The sequence below is a fragment of the Oncorhynchus gorbuscha genome, linkage group LG05, assembly GCF_021184085.1.
Source record: "Oncorhynchus gorbuscha isolate QuinsamMale2020 ecotype Even-year linkage group LG05, OgorEven_v1.0, whole genome shotgun sequence".
NCBI lineage: Eukaryota > Metazoa > Chordata > Actinopteri > Salmoniformes > Salmonidae > Oncorhynchus > Oncorhynchus gorbuscha.
In genome coordinates, this window is record NC_060177.1 from 36,846,370 (window position 1) to 36,862,227 (window position 15,858).

The 15,858-nt window shown below is 41.8% G+C and overlaps 2 protein-coding genes across 3 annotated transcripts in view; one reads left to right on the plus strand and one right to left on the minus strand.

Moving 5' to 3' along the window:
* LOC124035909 (CD151 antigen-like) overlaps positions 1-273 on the minus strand; it is a 55,893-nt gene extending 55,620 nt beyond the window's left edge. The window contains exon 1 of the mRNA XM_046349794.1: positions 66-273. The gene's annotated coding sequence lies outside the window, so the exon portion shown is untranslated. The remainder of the gene's footprint in view (positions 1-65) is intronic.
* Positions 274-5,559: 5,286 nt separating this feature from the next.
* On the plus strand, positions 5,560-15,843 carry LOC124035105 (transmembrane protein 138-like). Of its 2 annotated transcripts, XM_046348529.1 has the most exons (6): positions 5,560-5,689; positions 5,849-5,902; positions 12,562-13,201; positions 13,499-13,670; positions 14,654-14,729; positions 15,114-15,843. In XM_046348529.1, exons 3-6 carry the CDS (start codon positions 13,008-13,010, stop codon positions 15,230-15,232), a joined length of 561 nt encoding a protein of 186 aa, XP_046204485.1. In that variant the 5' UTR covers positions 5,560-5,689; positions 5,849-5,902; positions 12,562-13,007; the 3' UTR covers positions 15,233-15,843. The 2 variants fall into 2 exon arrangements, with proteins under 2 accessions (XP_046204485.1, XP_046204484.1); XM_046348528.1 differs by lacking the exon at positions 5,849-5,902 and having other exon boundaries at positions 5,563-5,689.
* The last annotated feature ends 15 nt before the right edge of the window (positions 15,844-15,858 follow it).

The following is a 15,858-nucleotide window of genomic DNA, read 5'->3' on the forward strand; positions in this document are numbered from 1 at the left end:
GCTGTCGAACATGTTCATGTTTTACAAAGTAACAAACAAGCTTGAAGCTGCTGCTCCGTACCTACCTGCGGCTGTGTTGTTACAAGTAGCAAGGCGTTGATGTATCCAAAATAATAGATAGAGACGTTTAAAACTATATTTTTTCAGGGATTCCTTCAATTGTCCAAACCAATGCGCAAAATGCTAAACTTGTGAGTAGCTAGTCCACTGGAGTCTGTGACTGCAGAGTAGGTCGTGTCGACTCCACCCCAATCACCTTGCTTTTTTTCTGCCCTGAGGCAGTTCTGTTCCTGGTTGCTGCTTTGCGAACGGGGAACGGATTTTTTAAACGTATTGCCAAACACAAAATATTGATTTCAAAGTTGAACAAACCATAGGCTACAACTCTATGCACAATGACTACTTTTAATAATGTTCACTGTAAATGTTAATATTTACTGGAAGAGCTGTGCGCTCTATTCTGTGTGTTCCCGTTTTTTCCCCAAAACTCTGTTAAATATCTGCTCTGAATTAAGATTCAAGGATGTCTGCAGAAATAATGGGGTGTCCGCTGGCTATGACATGACACATTGACTTTGAAAAAAATCTATTTTGCTTATTGAACTATATAGTAAGTGAACTGGATTTTCACCAAGTAACATAATTGAGGTAACTGAATTTCATCATGTGTCCCTGATTTATACTACACAGAAATGCATAGTTATGAATACGAATATCATTCTCTTAATGGTGATGTATCCTAAATAGGTACACAAATGTAAAAATATGCAATATCCTCCTTTGCATGTTTGGGTATTATTCTACACACTGGCTATTATTTGAACGGGCTCTGTCCCCAAAAAAGACCAAATTTGGTTGGACCAAGTCTGAACCAATCATAGACATCTATGTTTCACAAGTTTGGACATCCAAGAACAGCAAAGTAGAGTAGAGTGTGTCTCTTCATAAACACATCATGAAGGAAATCACAACCTTTTTCTCACCTGATATAGAATACCTCATGGTAAACTGCAGACCCTTTAATCTACCAAGAGAGTTGTCATCCATATTCATCAAGGCTGTATACATCCCTCCACAAGCCAACACCACTTTGGCACTCAACGAACTGCATGGGGCCGTAAACAAACAAGAAACCGCTCACCCAGAAGCAGTGTTTCTGGTGGGCGGAAACTTTAATGCCGGGAGTCAAATCCATTCTACCTCACTTTTACCAACAAGTCTCCTGCGCCATCTAGACCACTTTTATTGTACCCACAGAAACGCTTATAAGGCCCTTTCTCCTCCTCCCTTCAGCAAATCTGACCATGATTATATACTCCTGCTTCCTGTTTACAAACAAAAGCTCAATTAGGAAATATCAGTGATGCGCTCAATACAGAAGTGGTCCGATGAACTAAAAACCATGGAATACAGGCAATATCCGCGCGGGGCTAAACGCTACGATCTCCGACATCAAAAGGACAAATATAGGAGGAACGTGGAATTCTATTACACTGGCTCCGATGGTCGTCGTATGTGGCAGAGCTTGCAGACTAAAACGGATTACAAAGAGAAACCTGGCCGTGAGATGCCCAGTGATGCAGAACTCTCAAATTAATTAAATGCCTTTTATGCTTGATACAAAGGATACAACACTGAATGTTGTGTGAAAGCCACTGCGTTCCGGATGACTGTTTGATCTCACTCTCCATGACCAATGTAAGTACATCTTTCAAACCGGTTCCGTGGCAGACGGAATACCAGGGTGCGTTTTCAAAGTGTAACCGATGTGAACTGGCTAGCTAGTTAGCGGTGGTGCGCGCTAATAGCGTTTCGATCGGTGACGTCACTCGGAGACGTCACCATCCACATCGACATCGACAGGGCTGTAGTGGAGCTGATCGAGAGCTTTAAGTTTTTTATTGTCCACATCGCTAAGGACTTAACATGGTCCACAAACACACCCGCCCAGTCGTGAAGAAGGCTCAACAACTCCTCTTCCCCCTCAGGAGGCTGAAAGGTTTTGGCATGGGACACCGGATACTCCACAAGTTTTACAGCTGCACCATTGAGAGCATTTTGACTGGCTGCATCACAGCTTGGTATGGCAAATGCACCACTCTCAACCGCAAAGAGCTACAGAGGGGGATGCAGACAGCCCAGTATATCACTGGGGCCGAGCTCCCTGCCATCCAGGACCTCTGTATCAGCCGGTGTCAGAGGAAGGACCGAAAAATTGCCGAAGACGCTAGTCAGCCAAGCCATATACTGTTCACTCTGCTACCATCCAGCAAACAGTACCATAGCATCGGCTCACGGACCAAGATCCTCCGAGACAGCTTCTGCCCCCAAGCCATAAGACTGCTAAATAGCCAAACCTCAAATACCTCATACCCCTGCACATTGATCTGGTACTGGTACTCCCTGTATATACACTAAACAAAATATAAACGCGACATGCAACAATTTCAAAGATTTTACTGAGTTACAGATCATATAAGGAACTCAGTCAAATTAAATAAACTCACTAGGCCCTAATTTATGGATTTCACAGTACTGGTAATACAGATATGCATCTGTTGTTCACAAATACCTTTTTAAAAAAGGTAGGGACGTGGATCAGAAAACCAGTCAGTGTCTGGTGTGATCACCATTTGCCTCATGCAGCACGACACCTCTCCTTCACATAGAGTTGATCAGGCTGTTGATTGTGGCCTGTGGAATGTTTTCCCTCTCCTCTTCAATGGCTGTACGAAGTTGATGGAAATTGGCGGTAACTGGAACACGCTGTGGTACACGTCGATCCAGAGCATTCCAAATATGCTCAATGGGTGACATGTCTGGTAAGTATGCAGGCCATTTCTTTCTTCTTTTTTTCCCACCTTTATTTAACATTACATTACATTTAAGTCATTTAGCAGACGCTCTTAACCAGGTAGGCTAGTTGAGAACAAGTTCTCATTTCCAACTGCGACCTGGCCAAGATAAAGCATAGCAGTGTGAACAGACAACACAGAGTTACACATGGAGTAAACAATTAAAAAGTCAATAACACAGTAGAAAAAAAGAAAAAAAGGGGAGTCTATATACATTGTGTGCAAAAGGCCATAGAAGAACTGGGATATTTTCAGGTTCCAGGAATTGTGTACATATCCTTGCAACATTTATTATTATTATTATTATTATCATACTGAAACATGAGGTGATGATGGCGGATGAATGGCACGACAATGGGCCTCAGGATCTCATCACGGTATCTCTGTGCATTCAAATTGCCATCGATAAAATGCAATTGTGTTCGATGTCCGTAGTTTATGCCTGCCCATGCCATAATCACCCCGCCACCATGGGGCACTCTGCTCACAACGTTGACATCAGCAAACCACTCGCCCACACAACCCCCAGTACAGTTGAAACCGGGATTCATCCAAGAAGAGCACACTTCTGTGGCATTGTTTTGTGTGACAAAACTGCAGTTTTTAGAGTGGCCTTTTATTGTCCCCAGCACAAGGTGCACCTGCGTAATGGTCATGCTGTTTAATCAGTTTCTCGATATGCCACAGCTGTCAGGTGGATGGATTATCTTGGCAAAGGAGAAATGCTCTTTTTGTGTGTATGGAACAATGTCTGGGATCTATTATTTCAGCTCAGGAAACATAGGACCAACACTTTACATCTTGCATTTATATGTTTGTTCACTGTAGCTCAATTTTTCTTTTCATTATTATTTTTTAAGTCTGCATCATTGGGAAGGGTTAGTAAGAACGCATTTCACGGATAAGTCTACACCCGTTGTATTCAGCGCATGTGAGAAATACATTTTGATTTGATTAGTACAGCACAGAACAGTACAGTAGAGTTCCGTACAATACAGTACATTATAGTGTACTCAACTCCAGTGTGCTCTGCTGTGTACTGTACTGAACTCTACTCTATTGTACTGAAATACACTCTACTTTTCTTTACTGAACTCTACATCGCAGTATTTTACTGTCTGTGCTGTCCAAACTTATGAATCCAACTGTGGTTTGTGACTACTATGGTTTCCCATTGTAGCCAATTTAACAGCAGATATTCCCTTACAGATTTGTCAGAAATTTGAATACCGATTTGGTTTTAATCACTAATTGATATCCGTAAAAACACTATAACTAATTGATAGTTCTACCTTTACTTGTTATTTCTGTGAACTTTCATTATCCTGTTTCTTATTTTTTATACAATTTCAAAAATTTCTAAACCAGATTTTTCTCTGTAATTAGGGGGTATTGTGGGTAGATTGATGAGGGGGGTACTGAATTTTAGAACAAGGCTGTAATGCAACAAAATGTGGAAAAAGGGAAGGAGTTTGAATACTTCCCGAATGCAATGTATATACTTTTTCTGGTAGATGTTTTCTAAGACCTGTTTCCATCTGTTTTACCAGAAATCAAAGCCTTTGCTTTATTCCACATTTTTAGGATGGAAACGGTTGAAAAATGTATATTCCTTAATTTATTAATGATATAGACTTCATTTGACATGCTCCTATGAACTTCACATGTATGTGCTAATGGGTCATTTTTACATGGAAATGACTTGCTACTGATTTATGATCTTTCAAAAAGGTAACAAAACATACTATCAGATAGCCGAGTGGTTAGAGCGTTGGATCGTTGGTTAGAGCGTTGGATCAAATCCCGGAGCTGACAAGGTCTGTAGTTCTGCCCCTGAACAAGGCAGTTAACACAAAGTTGAAATTAAGAATTTGTTCATAACTGACTTGCCTAGTTAAATAAAACAAATAAATGATATACTAAAAGTAAGCAGGCAAACACAAAATACATTTATATCAATCGAAAAAGCATATGCGCCTAACCGTATAAAGAAAATTATACAAGCGAGTATGGGAGCCAACAGTTGGAACTGAGTATGATGGCATCTACATAATTATTGGTACTGATTTTGTGCACATTCTTTCTTTTTAGACTGACATCCCATATCATATCATTATGCTCTATGTTCATTTAATTTTAAAGGAGACAGATTGACTGATTGTTTCATTGTAAAATTAGACTGACTTGAAATGGGGTAACATATTGCCTATGTGCAACAATGTTTGAACTCTAAATGCACTGGAAGCACACAGCCTACTAATCGTCAAGTCTAAACGTTGTATTACCACTAGATGGCAATGGTTTACCTTTGGGTCGGTTTCATGTTATGCATTACCGTAATATTGTATATAGGGCCGGCTATATATGCAAAGCTACTGTCAGCATCATCTGAAATGTAAGGATATTACGTTTAAGATATTTGCAAACAGACCTTCATCACATTTGAAAACCCCATGAAGATACCCTTTTGTTTATCTTACTTTAAGTTTGATCTATTAAATGATAATAACCCATTTGTTCCTGTTGCTATACAAAAATATTGTTTAAGTAGGGCCTTGGCTGTTTGCCTATTACATTTGGAGCGCAATATATTTGCAATAGAAAAAGGCTGCAGAGGTTTGTTCCATAGTACAAAAATTAACGCCCATCTATTATGGATGTAGCGCGGCAAAAACCTGTCACCAAGGGAGACGCGCAGGTTGAGTATGTGCGGATGGTCTGTGCACTGCTTGTGTTGTGGATGGTCGGGAGAGCTTGCGTAATTTGGAGAGAATTAACGCGTGGGTAGACGCCACGTAGAGAAATCTTCAACATCTCAAAAAGGGACATTTCAGGTACTAGCTTAATTCTATCATGTGTTTTAATTTCAATGTGGTGCTTTTCAGAATATTTTAAACTTGACACTACTGCTCACCATTTCCCGTAGACAACAAGCTGTCAGGTTGCTTCTTAAGGAGATTAACTACCTAGCCCTCACAATCTTTTTTGCTAAGGCTTTGAAAACAAGGCAGAAGCCGAAAAGCAAAATTTGACAACATCGTTATCAGGTACAAGGTCAATATAAGGTTGTAGGCCTAACTAACTCAAATATAGTAAACTGAACAAAAATATCAATGCAATATGTAAACTGTTTCCATGTTTCATGAGTTGAAATAAAAAAATCCCAGACATTTTCCATATGAACAAAACTCTTATTTCTCTAAAATGCTGTGCACAAATTTGCTTACATCCCTGTTAGTGAGCATTTCTCCTTTGCCAAGATCCTCCATTCACCTGAGAGGTGTGTCATATCAAGAATGTGCACATCAACATGTGCACCTTGTGCTGTGGACAATAAAAGGTCACTTTTAATGTGCAGTTTTGTCACACAACACAATCCCACAGATGGGGGGTTGTGGAAGTGTGCGATTGACATGCTGACTGCAGGAATGTCTACCGGAGCTGCTGCCAGGGAATTTCATGTTAATTTCTCTACCGTATGGCGCCTCCGTCATTTTAGAGAATTTGGCAGTACGTCCAACCGGCCTCACAACCGCAGACCACGTGTAACCACGCCAGCCCAGGACCTCCACATCTGGCTTCTTCACCTGCGGGATTGTCTCAGGAGGGGGAGGTTTTGGAGTGCTGAGGAGTATTTCTGTCTGTAATAGAGCCCTTTTGTGGGGATAAACTCGTTCTGATTGCCTGGGCCTTGATCCCCAGTCTGTGGTCATGGCTGCCAAGTAGGTGGGCCTATGCCCTCCAAGGCCCACCCATGGCTGAACCCCTACCCAGTCATGTGAAATCCATAGATTAGGGCCTCATTTATTTACATTTCCTTATATTTATTTATTTATTTATTTTACCTTTATTTAACTAGGCAAGTCAGTTAAGAACAAATTCTTATTTTCAATGACGGCCTAGGAACAGTGGGTTAACTGCCTGTTCAGGGGCAGAACGACAGATTTGTACCTTGTCAGCTCAAGGGTTTGAACTTGCATCCTTCCGGTTGCTAGTCCAATGCTCTAACCATTAGGCTACCCTGTTACTCAGTAAAATCTTTGAAATTGTTGCATGTCGCATTTATATTTTTGTTCAGTATACATCGACATAGTTTAACAGCACAATGACAATAGTAAACCTTACTTGGCTTGGCTAGATGGCTTGTTTTTTGGCTTGTAACCAGTAGCTTTTCACTCCCTATTTACACAGTCAAGTGTTTTGTTGTTTGAATGAGAGTTGCTATTCAACTTCCAATCCGAATGGAAAATAAATTAAATCAATACATCAAATATGTAATTACAATCTTTGTCTTATGGCGTCAACTTTCCGTATGTATAAAATTATAATGATGATACAAAGTGTAGCCTATTATTGTTATTATTGGGCACAGTTTATTGGGATTTAGCCTATGCCACTGGTTACAACAACAGCAACAGTTTGTGCATCAGACCAGCAAGGCTTGGCCTAGAGTCTTCAATGTGTGAAACTAGTTCTAATCCACCTCACACCTGCCACAGTGTGAGGCTATAAATATGTTGATTGTGTCTCAGGTCATTAAAGTCCACGTGGAGTCATTAGGAGGTTTGTTGGGACAGTGAGCCAGCCTCACAGGATGCCATAACAGCAAGTGTAAGGACTATAGTGCTCTACCTGGCTTTGTCATAAGCCACAGTAGCACCAACACTCCGTAATGGTTTGATTGTATCAGTATGAGAAGGCGACAGTGGACGCTGCCTGTCTACTCAACAAGCAGACATCTCTGCGTTTACACAAGCAGGCCAATTCTGATATTTTATTCACTAATTGGTCTTTTGACCAATCAGATCAGCTCTGAAAAAAAGATCTGATTTGAAAAGATCTGATGTGATTGGTCAAAAGACCAATTAGGCTTTGTTTACACAGGTAGTCTAATTCTGATCTTGTGCTACTTAATTGGTCTTTTGTCCCATCAGATTGGATATTTTGCCACTAATTGGGAAAAAGATCAGAATTGGGCTGCCTGTGTCAACACAGCTTTTGACTGGCCAAGAATGATATGACTAGGGGCCTGTGTTTTGCACAATCATGTGATATAGCAAAATGTTATCCTGTATTTTAAGCCTTATCCAGAAATGAGAATTACACCACAAAACGAAAGCAATTGTCTGAAAAGAATACGGGACAGTTTCATGAAAAGCTATAAATAAATTCTGTGAGCATGGCATTGGGCAGCATAGACACACAGTCACAATCCGTTCACCTGTGTGAAACACACCCAGCGGGTGACAGCGGCAGTGAGGTTGCCAATGTGCCACTCAGACCAGACAAGTGACTTTTACAAGGTGCAAAAGCTCAGGTCTTGTTAATTGTGTTGAGATGGACCAGTTTACTTTAATTAATTAAGTTAAAGTATGCAGTGCCTAAACCAACCCTGTTAAGAAGTGATCTTAGTTTAGACAGCCAGTCAGACATGGGTCTATTGTATTTTTTTTTTTTTCAGTTACTTTAGGTGCACGTGGTTTAGCTCACCTGGTGTCAGTGTCGGATGGTGAGGGTTTGCACTTTTAGAACTATCCCATGGTTGCTATTGTGCCTGGAAAGCCAAATGAGGCACACCTAAAGTATTGTACACACCTACGGAAATACAGCATAATTTAGACCCAAATATAATGCCAGTTCTTGTTATTTGTATCTTGTCAGCCATGGACTATTTAGGGCCAAATCGTCAACATAAAGTATTTGCCATGTATCTCTTTTGTTTACACTTGACACTTACATGCGACATCTGCTATTAGAATACGAAGATTGCATTGAAAAGAGAGGTCTGAAAGTCGCTTTGTGGTCTGATTGTGTTCAGATCTGGTTGACCACTTCAGGAGTTGGTCTGGGATGCATTGTGTGCGGATTTCTCCACAGTCTGGATGCAATCAGGCTATCGAAAGTGCATAGGGTGGGCGACGTCATCGGTGGAATAGGCTAAATATAATAATGACACAACAACTGATGGGTACTGCTAACTACTGTAGCCAACTAATCTCTGGGAAAAATGTTCCTAGCGCGTGAGGAATCTGTTTGCTGGCCTCAGAAATTCTAGCGAATATTTAGAAGAAAAAAAAAGGTTTTGTTTGGCTAAAGTTATGCGAACCTGTTGCGATCCCTTTAGAATTGCTAGCTTGCCAGCTAGCTACAGAGGTTAGTTGGCTATTTAGCTACAGTAGTTAGCTACTGCCATCAGTTGTGTTATTATCATATTTAGCTTATTCCACCATTTGTAGAATGCATACTGGCATTTGAAAATACTGCGGGAAAAGGGAATCCGGACGCGGTAGACACATTGTGTATATATAGGTGTAGATGCATGACGCGTTCGGAATTCCGTGATCAGAATACTAAAGCTGCATGAAATGTCAAGTCTCGACACGGCCTTATAGCTCTACATCCACACATGTCATGTCACATTTAGTCCAGTTTAGGGTATTAATATTTTGGGAAATTAAAAACAGACTGATTTAAGATGCGTATGATTGGAGCACTCAACGATACTGTCCTGGATGTTGCAACATAGTCAGTGGCGGTTCTAGCCTGTATGGCTTCCTGTGCGACCCCCCCCCCCTTCAGCACCATTCTGCACTACTTGTAATTTTTATTCAGACATTTGGAACAACACAAATAAATAATCATAACATTTAAAACTATATAAATATAAAAATATATACAAAAATTAGACTCATACATATCAAAAAGAAGTAACAAAGACAAATAGAAAGCATAGCATATAAATACAAATAAAAAAGCAAATTGAATTATTACACTATTACCCTATTGCTAACAAAAACACACAAATAAAACTAAATTGCACAAATCCCAAATCACACAAATACACAAAATAGAATAACACATTTATAAAGAAGAGATCCTGGTTTATTTGGTAGCATTTCTTAATGTGACTTTTTTTACTAATTTGTATTAGTACTGTACAAAGTTAGAGGTGCGCTATTTGATAGATGACCCGCTCCCCCTACCTTCCAGTGGGGAGACCTGAGGTCAACCTACCCCTCCCCATCTCGTACTTCTGAGTGGGAGACCTTCCCAGGCAGTAGCCTGCCAAGCTCACAAAATAGAATCAGGGCGCCCACTCCAACAAGGTTAATTGACCCACAGTCCCACACAGTGACATGATATCATTGACGTGAAGTGCAAATGAGCAATAGAAAACTGACTCACTATTCCAAATGTGTTGCTGCGTGTGCTCCGTGCAGCCCCAGGGAAGATGCCGCCCTGGGCGGCTGTCCATGTCGCCTTTACCTCAATCCGCCACTGAACATAGTCATATCAAGTATCTTGAGTAACCCTTTGTGTGCGTGTGTGTACATGTGTTTGTGTTTGGGAAACAGACCTAAGCGCCAGGTAGTGACAGTAAGAAGGGGAATAGTTCATACAGTGAAGATTTTTCCACTCAGTGGGTTACACCTGTCATTTGCCTGCTTGCCTTCCTGCCTGCCTGCCTGTCTATGTAACAGTCTTTACCCTCCAGTGACCTTGTGTAACACTACAATATGTTCAAACAAAGTTGGATCAACCAAGACTATTAATCCCTCTCATCAATCAAATGTATTTATAAAGCCCTTCTTACATCAGCTGATGTCACAAAGTGCTGTACAGAAACCCAGCCTAAAACCCCAAACAGCAAGCAATGCAGATGTAGAAGCATGGTGGCAAGGAAAAACTCCATAGAAAGGCCAGAACCTAGGAAGAAACCTAGAGAGGAACCAGGCTATGAGGGGTGGCCAGTCCTTCTGGCTGTGCCAGGTGGAGATTATAACGGAACATGGCCAAGATGATCAAATGTTCATAGATGACCAGAAAGGTCAAATAATAATAATCACAGTGATTGTCGAGGGTGCAACAGGCCAGCACCTCAGGAGTAAATGTCAGTTGGCTTTTCATAGCCGATTATTCAGAGTATCTCTACCGCTCCTGCTATCTTTAGAGAGTTGAAAACAGCAGGTCTGGGACAGGTAGCATATATAGTGAAAACAATAGTGGTCCTAAAATAGAGCCTTGAGGAACACCAACATTTACAGTCAGAGGGACAAACCATCCACAGAGACAAACTGATATCTTTCTGACAGGCCAGAACTTGTCCGTGTAGACCAATTTGGGTTTCCAAGCTCTCCAAAAGAATGTGGTGAGCGATGTTATCAAAAGCAGCACTAAGGCCTAGGAGCACGAGGACAGATGCAGAGCCTCGGTCTGACCCCATTAAAAGGTAATCTACCACCTTCACAAGTGCAGTCTCAGTGCTATGATGGGGTCTAAAACCAGACTGAACCGTTTCGTATGCATTGTTTGTCTTGAGGAAGGCAGTGAGTTGCTGTGCAACAGCTTTTTCTAAAGATTTTGAGAAGAATGGGAGATTCGATATAGGCCAATTTAGTTTTTTATATTTTTTGGGTCAAGTTTTGGCTTTTTCAAGAGGCTTTATTACTGCCACTTTTAGTGAGTTTGGTACACATCCGGTCGATAGAGAGCCGTTTAATATGTTCAACATAGGAGGGCCAAGCACAGGAAGCAACTCTTTCAGTAGTTTAGTTGGAGTAGGGTCCAGTATGCAATTTGAAGGTTTAGAGGCTATGATTGTTTTCAGTAATGTGTTGAGTTATAGTACTAAAAAACTTGAGTGTCTCCCTTGATCCTAGGTACTGGCACAGTTGTGCAGACTCAGGACATCTGAGCTTTGGAGGAATAAGCAGATTTAAAGAGGATTTGCTTTCTAATGATCATGATCCTTTTTCTCAAAGTTGTTCATGAATTTGTCACTGCTGCTTTTTAGTTAGCTTTGCGACAGTATCAAAAATACATTTTGGATTGTTCTTATTTTCCTCAATTAAGTTGGAAAAATAGGATGATCGAGCAGTAGTGAGGGCTCTTCAACACTGCACGGTACTATCTTTCCAAGCTAGTCGAAGACTTCCAGTTTGGTGTAGAGCCATTTCCGTTCCAATTTTCTGGAAGCTTGTGTCAGAGCTCGGGTATTTTCTGTATACCAGGGGGCTAGTTTCTTATGAAAAATGTTTTTATTTTTAGGGGTGCGTCTGCATCTAGGGTATTGCGAAAGGTTAAATTGAGTTCCTCAGTGAGGAATTTTTGTACTCTGACCTTAACTGCCTTGGAAGTGAGGGATCTAACATTAAGTAGCCCTATTTTGAGATGTGAGGTATCACAATCTCTTTCAATAATGGCAGGAATGAAGGAGGTCTTTATTCCAGTAAGATTGCTAAAGCGAACACCGCCATGTTTAGGTTTGCCCAAGCTAGGTCGAGGCACAGACACGGTCTCAATGGGGTTGGCTGAGCTGACTACACTCACTTGTCTTCCTCTCACACTATTTCCACAAAAAAAAACATCTGGTCAGGGGGATAGATTTCCATTCTCTCTCTCTCTCTCTCTCTCTCTCTCTCTCTCTCTCTCTCTCTCTCTCTTTCTCTCTTTCTCTCTTTCTCTCTTTCTCTCTTTCTCTCTTTCTCTCTTTCTCTCTTTCTCTCTTTTCTCTCTTTCTCTCTCTCTCTTCTCTCTTTCTCTCTCTCTCTCTCTATATATATATATATTTCCATTCTCTCTCATTTAAAAAAAAACTCTACCTGGGTTATTTGGTTCTGCAGTTTAAAGGTATTACTGATTATTATAATTGTTTTACCACTGTATATTGTTTACTCTCTGCTCACTCTGTTTTTCTCTACTACAGAGTCTATGTGGAATGGATTTACAACCAGTAGAAAGATGATGTGGGTAGAATACCCTATTGGAAAGCGACTGTCGCCTTTGCCTGTAGGTTCTCAAAGCTAACACCATACCATAAGGAACTGTGTGCGACAACGATTTTACTGTGGGCTGGAAAGATGACCCTCTCCACTTTCAACATACTGATAGCTAACAATAGCATTTTCAGAGAGCTCTTCCAATGTCTCTGGCCGACAGCAGGCCTCCGAGCTCCTCAGTCAGTGGAATAGTCCTTAATTAGGAACAACAAGCGCACTGCACCGCCATCTGCTCTACATAAACAGATATATTGGACACATCAAGCTGCTGTGCAGAAGCTCAAACTGGCAGCTGGCAGCTGGCACTTCTGTATGTGTGCACCTGTGTCTGTATAGTTAGTGTGTATGTTTCCCTGTCTGCATGTGTGTGTGAATGTGCGCCACCTTGGATCCTGCTCGGAGCCACACACAGCCCGGGCGCCCAGCCTTCGGCCCGGAGATGCTACAGACCAACAACTACTCCCTGGTGCTGCTGATCCAGCTGAGCTTGTTGACCTTTGACCTGTTCGTCAACTCCTTCAGCGAGCTGCTGAGGGCCGCGCCCGTCGTCCAGCTGGTGCTCTTCATGTAAGACACGGGGAAGGATGGGAGAGCCAGGGGGTAGACTCTGATGTAAATTCATTATTCAAAGCTTCTTCATTTAAGAGGTAGAAAGTGTGGGAGAGAAAGGGGATTGGCACAATGTAAAAAAGCAGTGTTTCTCAACTCTGGATCCTCGGCACAGTGTGCATGTGTTCATTTTTGTGTCTTCGTTCGTTTAACGTGACTGTAACTAAATGGAAGCTCCTCTCTCTCTCTCTCTCTCTCTCTCTCTCTCTCTCTCTCTCTCTCTCTCTCTCTCTCTCTCTCTCTCTCTTTTCTCAGTATGCAGGACATAGCCATCCTGTTTAACCTGATCATCATTCTGCTGATGCTGTTCAACACCTACGTGTTCCAGGTGGGCCTGGTGTCCTTGCTGCTGGAGCGTTTCAGGGCCCTGCTGCTGCTCTCCGCCCTCTACCTGACCTTCAGCATCTCCCTACACTCCTGGATCATGGTACGCTGTGTGTGTCAATACAAATCAAACGTTTATTTGTCACATACACAGTTTACAGCAGGTATGAAAGGTGCAGCGAAATGATTGCGTGTTAGCTCCCTCGACAATGCAGCACATTAGTCAATATCAACATCAAAAAGAGTCAAGTCAAAAATAACAAGTAAGAGAGATAATATGCATAGTAATAATGGACTGTATTTACACTTCATTTAAAAATATAAAGTAGGCAGTGAGGGACTTGGTCTAGCAGTGGAATAAATAGTATTTAATAGAACAGCAGGGTTGACTGTGTGTGTTCCACTCGCACTTGTCTTTCTCCCCCCCCAACTAGCACCGACTTTGTGATTAGCTACTTTGAGGAAAAATGTGATTGTCCCACTATCACTAACTGTAAGTCCCTCTGGATAAGAGCGTTTGCTAAATGTACATACGTCAAGTGTGTGTGTGTGTGTGTGTGTGTGTGTGTGTGTGTGTGTGTGTGTGTGTGTGTGTGTGTGTGTGTGTGTGTGTGTGTGTGTGTGTGTGTGTGTGTGTGTGTGTGTGTGTGTGTGTGTGTGTGTGTGTGTGTGTACGTTTTTGTGTAAGGGATGGATGTGTGAGTAGTCGGTGCAAATAATCTCTAAAGTGCGGATCATCTCTGAAGTTCAAATAGTCTCTAAGGTGCAGGTCTGTGCAGGCAGACAGCTAGGATTAGCTGTTCAGCAGTCTGATGGCCTGGTGGTAGTAGCTGTCTCAAAGCCTGTTGTTCTGAGACCCGATGCTCCGATACCGCTTGCCAGGCGGTAACAGAGTGAATAGTCCGTGGCTCAGTTGACTAGAGTCATTGACGAGCTTAATGGCTTCAAGTTTTCTGTAGGCCGTCAGAATTGTTTATTACATGTGTGTTGTAATTTACTATCAAATTATGGTTCATTTATATGTTTTAGTGAAAGAATGCTATCCCTCAAACTGTGTGGTGTATTGGGTTGTGTCTATCTCTGCAGAATCTACGCTGGCTAAAATCAAACCGCTATGTGTGGACTGATGGTCTCCAAGTGCTTTTTGTCTTCCAAAGAATAGGTGAGGCTGTCTTTTCCTCACACGTTTACTGAAACACATTTTAGGAAACCTTTTAGGCCTGAAACGCAATCCATCTTGGGTGCCTTCATTGAATCAAATAAGGTGGAGATCAGTGCTACAACGGTAAATACTTATTGAAGGCGTGTACTACTACATCTGTCATACACACGTGCACAAACAGACGTACACCCAGCTCTCACACTGCTTATTTGTGTAGCGTCGTAGATGGGTACCAGGTTGACCCTTGAGGGCCATATGGGTCTGCTTTTCATTCCCTTCATCTCCTAATTGGTTAAGTGGATTTATTGTTTGTTGTCGTGTTTTCTGTTTCAAAACCAAATGACGTCTGTATTTCATTGGCGTGTGATGTGTGTTTATGTGCAGCGTCCGTGTTGTACTACTACTTCTACAAGCGCACCACAGAGTACCTGGGTGACCCTCGGCTCTATGAAGACTCGCCTTGGCTCAGAGACGCCTTTGCCAATGCCAGGGCCCGCCAGTGAGCAAAGAGCAGTGTGTGGACATGAAACTGGCATGGACAGGTCCAAAATAAAGCCCTCCCCATCCCGCGGACACAGAGAGACACTGCTACAGTATGTGCAGAGCTGAAATGGACGCTACAGTGCACAGGCCTGAGCTTATGTGGAGGGGGAAAACCAGAGGGAAGACCTCCGTGCTCTATCAGACATGGGTCAACTTTAACAAGGAGGGTCAAAAATTAGATTCTGCTTGGATACGGCAAGCCACTTTGCAGAGCAAGCCAGATGTACAGGCAAACTGGTTTAGGGCCTTGATTAATGGACAGAACGTTATACCATGATGACTTTGATGCTAACATGTGGGAACTCATAGTTTGATGTGACATTCACACAACAAGTTGTATTTTTGTTCACACTTTGAAACTGGGTTTGTCTGTGTCGTTTATCGATCAATGTAATCAGTGTGTTTTTTTTTATGTGGGATGATTTGTGAGTTTGTGTGCCAGATTTTCTTGTGAAGATAACTGGAAAAGAAAAACCAATAATGTTTTATGTGTTTTAAAATGCTTACTTTTTTCCCCTGCTTTTTGTACTAATGTATTAAACAAAACCCAGACAGTACATACACTGATAAACTGTGTCTGTGCTCA